Raw genomic sequence first — 14,002 nt, forward strand, 5'->3', positions numbered from 1 at the left:
AGACCTGTTTTAGGTTCTCTAACATATTCAAATTGACATATACTTCAGGGACAGCACCACAGAAGCGATCCCCCATGATTTTTCAAGTCGTGAAAAAAATGGGGGGGGGGGTGGGTGAGAGAATTAAGAGAAGAAAGAGGGTGGTAGAGTATAAAATGGAGATGTCTGTGCAACTCTTTATCCTATAATTCGATTTAAAAGAAATATGAAATCACTTTGACACTGACATATGACAGAGGGTCGTCTCGTCCGACCCACCCCTCCAGCTATATCAAAATTTCCCCGCGCCGCCCCTGGAAAACTTTCTTGATTTAAAAGCCGAGATCAGAGGCGTTCAAGACATAGCAACAAGTAAATGAATACCTCCTTACTTTCATAGGAAAGAGACATTCATTGATTTCATTCAATTAGTAAACATGTCTACGGGTCAAAGCATTGGAAATACTAGTTGGCCAATATGTATACATATCTTTCCCGAGAAAAATATACTGTGGATTTTAAATTCCATAATGGAAACTCAAATACATTTCCTTTTTTAATATAATGGGGTTCATCTAAAACTAAGTTATAATATATCACTAGGCCTATCACAATTATCTTTCATAGTTGTTGAGAGTCAATCCCTATTTCAGGTCAAATCTTCGGGGATAAAGAAAGTACAAAAATTGATTTTTAGGATCATGTTGAAAACAAGAATGAATGGTTGAACGTGTGTCATCACTGATACATTATAAATTATACATTGATATAACTATTTCAACGAAACAAGGCAATTCTTAATGAACCTATACTGCATAGCTTTGCCATGTTTCTCCACTATTGATTTAATACTGGTTTCCAGGGGTATTGATTCGCTAAACCTCACTGTTTTCATATATATATTGACCTTTTATTACATTTTGTAATGACAATCCAATTTGTACAAAATAGTTGTGATAGTTAGAAATAATATTTGCGTGCTCTTTGTCACACAAAATTGAAAAAGACATGTCGATCTCTCGTGACACTGGAATTATCAACGTATAAGGGAAAGTATATGATGCAAGTCATGGGAAATAACGTAATGAAACTAGAACACACAACAGCCTAAGGGAATGAGCATTGAAATTCCACCTGAATTTGAGATAAATTCAATATAACAGGTCAGAGAGGTGACCGCTTCTAGAATCATATCTTGACAAACTTCTTTCTCTTACCAATTCAAAATAAGTTAAAATTAAACTTCTACCCGGACATTCTCGCTTTTTTATAGTGCTCAGTTTACGAACTGGTCATGTTCAGCCAACGGCCTTGACTGTATTATATATATAATAAAATGTATATAATATATTTTGAAATATAAGGTCGTATCTACTGAAAATAATAAAATAAAACATTAAAGTCTATGATAAGATAATTTCCAGAGGCGCATATTTTTTTTATGAGAGCGCCGTTAAAAACCACTTTGTTCAGAAACAGCCGTTTTAACATTTTGTAACAGCTAATTATAGGTGGTTTGAATAAAAATTAATGAAACGGCTGTTTTCGACTCGCCGTACGGCTGCCGTAGACCAAATGTGACCGAGGTATATGACTGGTTGCGACTTTCATGATTTTGAGTTTTGTTTCTACAGCGTGTCCCACAAAAAATATTAATGACACTTCAGATGGGTACAATATTGAAATTAAAACATAATGTTATTTATGCCTTTAACACCCGTAAATTCATTTACTGCAACTGGATGAAATTTTAAGTGATATGATCCAATAATAATAGCATTTGTTTAAGTAGTTATGTGCAGTTAGGATTAGCTAACAATTCACGTTCAGCCACAAGCGTAAATCTGCTCTTTTCTTCAGGACTTAAAGACGACCTACTCATTCACCTGATGGATAGATATTCTCGCATACAATGATAAACAACAGAGAGATACACTAACACTGTTAAAAAATGTAATTTGAATGATTCCAGTGAAAAACCCGGGTAGAACCCGGGTAGAACCAAACTAATCCCAGTCACGAATTCGAATTCTACTCCAGAGGTGAATTCCAGTTCAGTTTCACTCAAATTACGGTATGAATTTTACTTGTAAAAGGCTTGACCTCCAAAACATTTTTTTTGGGGGGAAGCTTACGTGTTCTTCAAGCACTTCCGGAGATAATCATTGATTGACAAGTCACCAAGGACACATGCCGCCTTCGCTCGGGAATTCGAATTCAAATCACAGTTTTCGAGTGAAAGGTCCGATGATTCTAAAGACGAATTGCAATCATCAATACAATGATGATTCATGATTCACGTGCGAAAAGGTCCATGGACCTATGAAGAGATTGACGATTAACGCGAGCATTTTTTTTTCTTTGATCCAGTGATAGTCACCGTCACCTGGTTATGTACATCTAATACCTTGGTCACATTTGTTCTACGGCGGCCGTACGGCGAGTCGAAAACAGCCATTTTAACATTTTTTGTACCAGTTACATATAGGTGGTTTGAATAAAAATGAATAAAACGACTGTTTTCGACTCGCCGTACGGCCGCCGTAGAACAAATGTGACCAAGGTATTAATAAGAACATACAGAATGTTGTGACAATAGCAATTACCATGACTACCAAGACGTATCTGATCACTTAAAGACGGATCAGTTCCCCAGTCTTAGTTTTGTTGACTGATACCCTTTTTCAGCATGTGCCTTTCAATCAACATGCTTCATAATTATGTGGAGCAGCAAACTTGTGAAGCAGACGATTTCTGTGATATAGAATATGATATAATTCAATCCGGACACTTCCGGACGCACGTAAGGACCTCAATAACATTAAGACACGATCTATACACGTTTTGCCACGTATATATATATATATATGGAATATCATGGAGAAACTTGAGAAAATTGAATTCTAGATGATTAATAATCAATGACAAATTTGGCTATATATTGAAATATGCAGACATTTTCTCAAATAAAACACATGGACCTATAAGATTACCAAAGGTAAACAAGAACTGCACATCGATTTTCCATGACGGTGATTTGTTATCAACTGCGCATATCTGTGAAATATAAAGTTCCAATCACGAACTGCTTCAGGCCTTTCTTGCGGTACTAACAATCATAGGACCAAAGTAGACAAGTATAAATTATGAAGACAATTTTATTCATGACAATAACGGTCACCTTTTAGTGAAAATCTAAGCGATGAATGTCCATCTCTTCATATAGGTCCTTGTTGAAACAGGGGTCTCAAATTCTGAGCAGTGTAGGTTATCATCTTGATCAGGACACATCTCATAACATACCAACATTTTAATTGCATCTTGGTTCAAAAGAAAACTGCAATTCTCAACCATTATTGATAATTAATTGTGGTAGGGCAGACGTTCACACCCGAGCAAAAAGGGCCTTCGTGATTCTAAGATATGCCCCAAAAAATAAAAATCTGAATAGGTTAAACAGATGAGTTCGAGGCAGAATTCAATCAACGAGCACCATGCACATGATGCAAGATGACAATACAATACTAGGCTCAAGTACAGGAAAAAGACTACAAGCAAAAACCTTAACAATGGCAGATCGGGAGAAGAGTAATAGTTCAATGTTCCAAAAGCATCTTAATCAATATTCAACCGAATTACACATAAAGACCTAAAATTTCGCCCCTATACAAACTGCAGATTAGGCATGATTACAAAAGTTTTCAATGTGAGATTACTGATTTAAAAAAAAGATTAAATTCATTTTTCTTGTAGTTATTTTTTAAGTGTATATATCTTTTAGTATAAGTTTCTTGAACCTTAATTTGTTTTAATTAAACTATTGGCCCGGAAATTGTGGGCCCAAAATCTCTCTCGTAAAAAAAGAGGAAATATAATAAGAATGAATGAAGACGTGGACCATGCACTGTACTTTATTCTACGGAATACCGAAACTTGGATTGAGACGTTTTCTGATGAGCGCAAAAAAAAAAGGTTTATAGCCAGATAGCTCTGTGTTCAATCAACCATATCGCATTAAATTTGAGCAAGTTGTATGAAATAGATGCTAGTCCAAGATTATAAAATGATATACAATGTGATTAAGTAATTCTGACATTATACTCATTAACCATTTTTTGAGGGACACGCTGTATAGATAATAAAGGAAGGGGCTGATGATAGACCAAAACACGGGCCCGTAGTCAGGAACTTTTTATGGAGGTTCTGAGTTATAAAAGTGGACCTTTATTAGTTAAATAATTGTAGTTCATAATCAGTTCGTACCTATGTTCAATTCCGTTGTACTTCGCCAAGAAAGGGGGATACGTGGGGCATATTTTCATCTAAATAATTCTCTCCGATCAGCCGCTAAAAGCTAACTAAAGACTGAAGTTTTAAAGGTCAAGTCCACCCCAGAAAATTGTTGATTTGAATCGATAGAGAAAAATCAAACAAACATAACGCTGAAAATGTCAACGAAATCAGATGTAAAATAAGAAAGTTATGACATTTTAAAGTTTCGCTTATTTTTCACAAAACGGTTAAATGCACAACTCAACGATATGCAAACGAGCGAGTCGATGATGTCCATCACTCACTATTTCTTTTGTTTTTTATTGTTTGAATAATACAATATTTCAATTTTTACAGATTTTACAATAAGGACCAACTTAACTTAACAATAAATTGTTAAAATAAGGGTAATTCCATGCACATGTTCAGGGGGAAATAAAACTGCTTCACTTGACAAGGAGGAGAAAATTAGAATATTTCATATAATAGAAATTAAGCGAAACTTTAAAATGTCATAACTTTCTTATTTTACATCCAATTTTAATGAAATTTTCTGTGTTTTGCTTGTTGGATTTTTTCCTTTTTTCAAATCAACATTTTGTTGGGGTGGACTTGTCCTTTAAGTACAATTAACTTAACTTTATTCTTACAAACAAGATAATGCATCTCATATAGGCCCTAAATAAAATTAGTAATACAAGCGCCAGCTCAAATTTTTGGATAATTTATGTATTCAGACCTGAATTGAAATTGAACATTGAAACCATGAACATAGCGACAGCTCAAGAACATTAAAATCTTCAGTTGGGCCTTTTCAATTCTCCATCATTATTGCTCGATAGTTCAGAAAGCTTTATCTTATCTTTTTATAAGTAGACCTTTGACCACTAGTACAATTGGGCCAATACTAACCTGTTTCAGGTGTAATGTCCTATATATGATAGTTTTATACTTTTTACTATACATTTACAGCTTCCATTTTAAATTATATCATCAACTTTACCTGTTATTCAAGTGTTCCGTGAGCATTATAAATGAAATAGTTTTAAAGGTTTGTAGGAGCTGCAAAGCACCCCCCCCCCCATCGGTGTTGGTGGCTTAAAAAAGGAAAAGACAAGAAAAGATAATAAAGGTAAGATGAGGAATTGAAAATTAAAAAGAAATGAGAAGTTAAGAATTGGAAAATAGAACCGCTCGTATTGTTTTCTTACATACACATCATGTTCAAGATGAACGAATTAAAATATCTCGGGTTTTTAAGTCAATTTACAAACAATATTTTCGCTCACGTTTCATGCTTTCATTTTAGTAAGATACGCATCATGTATATGATACGGAAAAATGCTTAAAACGTGCCATTTGCCTGTCTTAATCTTCAGACATTTCAGTTCGCACTCACATTTATTTAGTGAGTTACGGATGTGCTTAAAATGTTCAGTTTTCAGGTCTACATATTCAAAATATTCAGCCTGTGGATAATTTGATTGGCGATTTAGAATAAGGAATAACATTTCTAGTATGCATATGACGTATTTTTTATGAAAAAAATTATGTTCGTGGTTTTCCCGAGAATCTTATCTTTAACATTTAAGAAAATTTGAATTATAAGCGTCTGTGCTTACGTGCAATTTGAATCACAATTTAGACAGCATCAATGTTACAAAGTAGTTTAAATGTCTAAAGGGGGATTAAATTGTGCCGATTAGGTAAGATTTTTTATAATAAAGGGATACACCAGGCTGAAAATAATTTGAACAGAAAAATCAGAAAAAGCACTGAAAATTTGATCGAAATCGGACAAAGGAATAACGAAGTTACATTTTAGAGATTTTATTTTATCTATTTTATTTATTTTATTTTATTTATTTTATTTATTTTATTCAAACACGGTAAAAAGCCCTCCATCAGCCAATGGCTGATTTTCAAAGAGGCCTCGCAATATACAAACAATACAAAGAATAACAAATCATAACAAAGTAAAACAAAAACCTATATACAAAACCAAAGAGGGAGGATGAAACAAAACAGAAACTTAATCAAAACAGAAAAACAAAAACACAATTTTTTGTAACAAAAATAAAAAAAAATTGGTAAAAAAAGGGATATATCAAAATTTCAGGACTTTTCCAATTTCAAGTTCAAATAAATTTAGATTTGGTAAAGTGCGAATATACGTTCTGCCAATGAATTAAAATTAAGTATCGCAAGATATAGGCTTCTTTTTCGTGCAAAGTCTGTTTTGGGTGTTTTTAAGTTTGTTATATTGTTTGAGCCGGCTACGGAGTGTGTGGGTAGAATGTTGCTTAAGACTAATCCTATTACATATATAAAATGCGGTAAAAGCTTATTGAGTATCATAGATATTAATACAAGTGCTTGTTTTTTCCATCTAAGGACGATTGGTTCAGCATTCAATTTGGTGTATAATGCTGATGTGCTGAACAAGGAATCTACTTTTAGCACAATTCGAAGGGCCCTATTCTACTTTACAATGAGACGATTAATTTGGGTTTTCCCTGCATTTCTCCAAATATATGAACAATAATCAAAGTGGGGGTAGAATAAGACATTTATACAATAACATAGCAGTACCTTGATATTGTGCTCTCATGTGTTTTAAACAGTATAGACTTGAAGTAATTTTGCTTTTCACCTTATCAATTTGGTCATTCCACGTATTCATTTAGTACCACACCGAGATATTTACACTTGTGCATACGATTTATAGGAAAATTATTTATCTTGATCTGAACATCGGCAAACTGACGTTGTTTGCGTTTCGACGAAATTCACACTTGCTTGTATTCAATCATATAACTCATTGCAACGGAGCCAATTGGCAATATTATTCAAATCTTCATTAATTTTACGTTCGAGTTCAACTGGGTCATTGCAAGCAAAATAAAGGCATGCATCATCGGCATATAGTGATAATGTGCTGTGCCGAACAACTTTGATGATATCATTCAAATACATTATGAAAAACATCGGACCAAGGATACTTCCTTGGGGTACTCCGCAAATTACGGAACGGGGCTCAGAATAATTTCCATCGATAAGTAACCTGCGTGTGTGTGTGTTTTTGAGTTTTGTCAGACGTGTATCAATCATATATGATTATTTACGTCTGGGACCGACCTTTAACGTTACCATCCGAAAGACGTGACCAGCTATAGGGCTCGATCCTCTGCATCAATTTGTAACTTCCCAACATAGCTTGGATTACAGGCGCATGCCACAACGCCCAGTTAAATCTTCATATGCTTACTATCTTTATATATGCTTACTCATATGAAGATAGTCTTACCCAAGTAGGCCAAACTTTGATTATCAAAACCATGCATACGCAGTTTATCGATGATGACGTCATTGGGAACCATATCGAACGCTTTCCTCAAATCTAGGGTAACAATTCCGACCACAAGGCCTTTATCTAAACTAGCTCGAATATTTTCGATAATAATATTGTTAGGAGTGCAAGAGAGGTAGAGATCCTCGGACGAAAACCGAATTGCATATCTGTAAATATGTAATTTTCGTGAAAATATTTGTTTGAATACTATTTTTTCAAGAATTTTTGATAAAACAGGGAGAATAGAGATCGGTCTATAGTTCAGCGGATCCTTAACATTATCACCTTTAAAGATAGGAGTCACACGGGCTGATTTCCAGTCGCCAAGAATTCGTTGGAACAGTTCTATGAATGTCTTCATTAATATTCAAAGAGAAAATTGATGATGTCATATCCCCGCTTGTTCTTTAGCATTATATGAAATTATGTTTGATTTCTTTCCTTCATTAGCAAAAAAATTGGTTTGACATTTGATTTAATGCATTAGAAATTCATTGCTGCAACTTATAAGGGAGACATACCATACCCACATGTATAAAACTACGAAATATTTATGATTTCATGTAATAAATTAAGAAAAGGGAAAGTGACATGACCTCATCAGATTACCTCTTAAATATTTATGACGACGGGCATAATCGTTTAAACAAAATATTGCTAATCTTTAAAATTCAATTTATTTGTTATCACGTTTTGATTAAATTTTCAGCATTTTTCTCAGTGAAGTTCACTCTATTCATTAAGAATAATTACTTTCAGTCCGGAGTAGACTATCCCTTTAATAAGAACGTATAGCACAATGAATACAAAGTTAAAATCTGATCCCTGATACTTGAATTTATCACACTTTCAATGTCCTCCTAATCGAAAGAAGCCTTGGTACATAGGAAGTTCAAGAGTCAACCAACACCTTCAACCAAAAACCAGGTTTTGTTTTGCTCACATGTACAATGCTAATCATATGGCAACCCGGTAAGGCAAGTACAGTATAATGTTCCTGATTTGATTTAAAAAAAAGATAATGATAACATGCAAGCAAAGTGGAGAAAAGCTGTCAAATCCATTCAGACGTTAACAAAGACGCATATCATTCTGAACTTTGGTATTCCTTCCAATGTGGCGCCGCTGATATGGGGTGCAAGACGACCCGCTGACAGTGGCGTCATCTTTTATCTAATGGTATCATGAGTTTCCTTCTATCTTCTTTTCTTTTCTTCTTATCTGTCTGTCTTTTTTTTTTGGGGGGGGGTCACAACTTTAAAAAAGTCACGAAGGGGCGGTCACCTGCTACCCTGCCGTCCGTTTTCTTCATGTAACAACGTATGTCGAATTTTCTTAATTTGTTGACCTCTCCTGATGTTGAGTTTGGTCATCTTCACATCTGACCCTACCCATTTAGAGGCCCAAAATACCACAGACAAACACAGATCGGGATGCACTAGATCATAGGATACCAAACTATGTACATACCAATTATTTGATGATAGAAGATTATGGGTTCAAGATCTGAGGTCATGATCATGGTTGAGGTTTGAATTCCCCTTTTCTCCCAATACACCGAGTACAATCCCAATGCGAACCCAGGATGACAAAGAGTACTGATATGAGTCAAAATCTTCCACGAGAAATAAAACCAGATTTTACATTATTGTAACAAAATATATGAAATTTTGTGTATAGTGTCTTGAGACTTTTGCAGAAAGACAGCAAATTATTCCCGTTTCAAAAGCTTATAATTTTTCACATGCAGTTAAAAAATGAATCTTTTTGGACGATTGTAATAGTTTATGTATTTACAAATGGAACCATTCAAAGAAGGTAATAGACGTACATAAACACAGTTCTAATATCAAATTCTAGGTTCTTTGATGGTATCCCCCTCTCTCATGCACATCCTCACCGCGACATAGCCCATGGAAAAAGCAAACAAAAGAGAGAAGTGTTGCGTCATCAAGTATAAACAATGGTATATGAGTAGACATTGCTAAGCTCTGTTTTATTAGTCAAACTTCAGCTCGTTTAATAATGAAGTTTTATTTTGTGTTCTCGAAATTTAGTTTACAGGGGTGAGTATAAGTTTGGAAACCCTGACAACACTTACTTACAGTGTGTTAAGTATATAACAGCTTCATGGACATGAACATTTATGGATCTACTATTGAAATTAGAAAGACACATATCTCTAATCAGTTTTTGACCTGAAATGACGTACGACAGTTATCAACGGACAGGACAATTTTTCTTAAAGGAGAATGAAACTCTTGGAGCAAGTTAGCTTTTGTGAAAGCAGAAAAATCAAAGAATAAGATCAACAAAAGTTTGAGTAAAATAGGACTAGCAATAGAAGAGTTATGAGCATTTGAATGTCGAGATCACTAATGCTATGGAGATCCTCCCATTGGCAATGCGACCAAGATCTATGATGTCACAGATGAACAACTCTCCCCTTTTGGACACTGAAAATATACCCCAAAACATCTCTTTTTGCTCATTCTAATCATATGACAAACGATTCATCAATGATATAATGTTGTGAAACCTCTGTACTTGTCCTCTCATAAAGATAACACCTCACCTTGTGATAGACTATATAAAAGTAGTGAGAATATAAGTGAAATAAGTACTAAAGTAATGAGTTGTACGTGTGTGACATCACAGATCTTGGTCGCATTGCCAACAGGAGGATCTACATGGCATTAGTGATCTCAATATTCAAATGCTCATAACTTTCTTATTATTCATTCAATCTTCCTCAAACTTTCAACAATATGTTTCTTTGATTTTTCTCTTTGATGTGGATTCAGCTGGTTTCAAGGGTTTCATTCTCCTTTAAGTAGAATTCAAGTAGGAGTTCCTTTCCAGGTGCCGCGTAAAAGGGGGGGGGGGGAGCTGGATTCAACCTACGTTTTCAATAAACGTAAACGTGTCCGAAAACGTAAACTTACAATCTGATTGTGTTTTGGTGTTTTTTTTTGCATAGTCAGTCCCCTCACTTTCAAAACCATTCCGCATTCCATTTATTACTGCCATTTTTTTATAATGCCAGAACCTTTGACTGCGTGCCAAACCCTCCACCTATTCATTGTTCTATCAGTAGGTAATTTTGACATCTACACACTGTGGCTTTTTCTTATTAAACTGGGCTTTCCCCTTTATAACCCCCTTCTTTTCTGGCTCAACAGTGATGCTAACAATTTAGTGAACCCACCAGAAAGTGAATATTTTTCAAATGTTTAACTTCTGCCATGTTTTAATTGTGAAGTCAGGTTATAAAATATTGCATTCAATAAAGTATTTTTGTCTGGTTTCGCCAAACATTGTAATGTTGTTGTCTCCATTCAACACTCAGTATGAGGGAGTGTATTTTCTGGTGGGGTTCACTAACTTTTTAGCACCACTTTATATGTTCTTTACAGAATTCTATACATATTACAATTTCCTGCAAACTACTGTCCTTGCAGAATGATATAATGGCATACAATGTTTCAAAGGAGCAGCTTCTCCCAATTTATAAACAATTACAGACATTTAAAAGGGAATGAAACCTTTAGAACAAGTTGACTTTTGTGGAAACAGAAAAATCAAAGAATAAGATCAAAGCAAGTTTGAGAAATATTCGACAAATAATGAGAAAGTTATGAGCAGTTGAATATTGCGATCACTAATGCAATGGAGATCCTCCCATTGGCAATGCAACAAATATTTGTGATGTCACATGTGAACAACTTCCCCTTTGATGGAATATAAAATACCCGATATGTTTGCTTTCTTATGGTGATACAAACTCTTTATCCATAATGTATTCTTTGAAAATCTGTATTACATGCCCTCCTATAGAAAGAATATAATATGATCTACTGATAGATGAGATAAAAGAGGCATTTTAAGTGAAATATATAGAAATGTAATGGGAAAGTAGTTGACATGTGACATCACACATCTTTGTCGCATTGCCAATGGGAGGATCTACATTATGATAATGATCTAAACTTCAAATGCACATAGCTTTCTTATTATTCATTCATTTTTCTCAAACTTTTGTTTATCTGCTTCTTTGATTTTTCTGTTTTTGCACAAGCTATCCTGTTTCAAGGATTACATTTTCCTTTAAGGACAATTGAAACCCCCATACATGCAGACATAAATCCCATTTCAATTAAGACTTTATTATAATATAAAGCAACTAAGAAACATTTCACAATATAAAGTATTGACGACCTAAATACTAAGTATGTATCAATTAACTTACAATATACATAATTTATGCATGAGTGAATTGAAACAATATGAAGAAATATTACCATAAGTCATAAGGTGGGTAGAATCTGAATTTTAAAAAGGCAGAGCTCAGACAGTTGATTTTCTGCCCTTGAATATTACACATCGAGTATAACAAAGATTAATTTGATTCAACTAATGCTTGTTTTCCAGAATTTTGTAAAGCTTCATTTCTGAATTGTCTGTCACTAAAAAAATAAAAAAATAAAATAAATAAATCAGAATTTTCATAACTTAACTAGGGGCTTTCAGCCCCCTCCACTTTCTTTTTCCCCCCATAAACATGTACAAAAAGATAAACATTACTAGCTGATTGTATTTTTTAAATATATTTTTGGTTCTAGCTTAGCCCACCCCAAAATATCAAAACTTTAACATGGCCCGTTTCCTTTTGAAAAGCAGCTTCCTGATATCACAAGATTCCAGATAACAAAGATATTTAATCACAATGGCCTACATTAAAAGCACTTCTCCCATATATATTACATCCTTCTTAGTAATTCTCTACCCCTACATCATTACAAATGTCATTATATGATATGTATCATACTGAAAAGTAATTCCGTTTGGATGCCCTCTTTTGGGGATATAAAAGGGGTTATATCAAAGAGCAATGCAATGTGATTGTATCATACATGATTTTAAAATATGACCAATGTGACTGTAGCATTATTGTATTAGCCACAGCCTTAATGTAAATACACTAAAAGTCTTCATAAATTTACCTCCCATTATCACCCGAAATGAATTAATTTTCAAACCATGTTATGCAAAATGGATACCAGTAACAATTTCAAAGTCAAATTTGTCCTACGTGGAATAGATTTCTGTGATGCAAAAAACTTGACGGAGGCATAGTATCCTTTATTCAAGTACATGGTATAAAATCTTTCTTAGACCATGAACATGCATAAAGTTTAGTTGAATTTCAAATCCCCAACATACAAAAGAGATAACATTATACAGAAATATAGATGAATGCATTATAGTATGAAGCATGTGAATGGATGATTGCAATAACTTTGGACTTTAGATCTAAGATTCATTTCCTGTAAGAACTGACCTTCCCTTTTCCCACATCCTTTAAATGCTACCCTTGACATAAGAAAATTAAACTAATTGTTTTACCATATGTATGTTCCCATATGAAAACAGGATATCCAAGGTTGAATGTCATTACAATATGTGAATGTCTTTTTCACATGAAGATAAAATTCAAAAAGCATATGATATTTACATGTCAGAATGTGATATAATTATCAAGAAGTTAAAGAGTATAGTATGCCGTTGTACCACCATTGAATACAGAGATTGCAATGTGAACAAAATTACACGAGTATTGAGAATTGAATATGTATCAACTGTTACATAAGTTTAAACGACCAACTTACTTGTAATACATTTAAAACATGATTATCATCTTAACCAGATTGAACATTTAGGAGAACGATTGAAATGAGTAAGGAAAGAGAAACATAGAAGGAAAAGTACACGCAAGATATATTGGGGTAGAAGGTAACAGTGAATACTATTGCATCAGAGGGACAAATCATCACCTAGCATCATCATCAGAAGAACAATCATCTTGTCTTTGGACCTCCTATAAATAATGAAAAAGAAAAAAGGACATTTATTCTTTTTAACCACCATGAAGATGATCATGAAACATATTCTATAGAACTTCTTGCAATGTAATATTTGGATGAAAAGAAAATGAAATGATCAAAAGAATTTGCCTAATACCTCAAGGATTAAATCCTAGGTGTGTGCTTCTCTAAAGAATAAAGTATTTTCAAACGTTTATAAGACAGATACAAGCACACAAAAAGGTAAGAAATTTGAGAATGTCTCATGCTTCAGTGTAAAAGTATGAAAGCAATTTGATACTCCAGCTCAAAGTCCTACAAAATGTTATTATTACTACCAGCTGCAAAATGACTGCCATTATAAGGTCATTTTGAGAGTTCAAAGGACTTTGGAGTATCACATTTCATTATTAACCCTTCACATGGTAATGAAATTTACATATTGTTGCTGGGGCTTAGACCTTATATCTCATACATTCTTGGCATGGCTGATAACTACTTTTGCTTTATTCACTGATAAGCTTTGAAGTGATCT

The 14,002-nt window shown here is 34.0% G+C and overlaps 1 protein-coding gene across 3 annotated transcripts in view; it reads right to left on the bottom strand.

Annotated features, from left to right (window-relative positions):
- Positions 1-9,545: 9,545 nt before the first annotated feature.
- The window catches only part of LOC129256757 (translation initiation factor eIF2 assembly protein-like), a 28,880-nt gene continuing 24,423 nt past the window's right edge, over positions 9,546-14,002 (bottom strand). Inside the window, exons 11-12 of one of the 3 annotated variants that reach the window (XR_010293166.1) lie at positions 12,607-13,481; positions 9,546-9,995 (exon numbers count right to left, since the gene is read on the bottom strand). Coding sequence is in view for 1 of the 3 variants with exons in the window: in XM_064097657.1 (XP_063953727.1) it covers positions 13,434-13,481 (48 nt within the window). In the remaining 2 variants the exon portion in view is untranslated. Of the gene's footprint in view, positions 11,282-11,748; positions 13,482-14,002 lie in introns of those variants that run through there. The other 2 variants (XR_010293165.1, XM_064097657.1) reach the window with 2 other exon arrangements.

Source organism: Lytechinus pictus, chromosome 3, assembly GCF_037042905.1.
Source record: "Lytechinus pictus isolate F3 Inbred chromosome 3, Lp3.0, whole genome shotgun sequence".
NCBI lineage: Eukaryota > Metazoa > Echinodermata > Echinoidea > Temnopleuroida > Toxopneustidae > Lytechinus > Lytechinus pictus.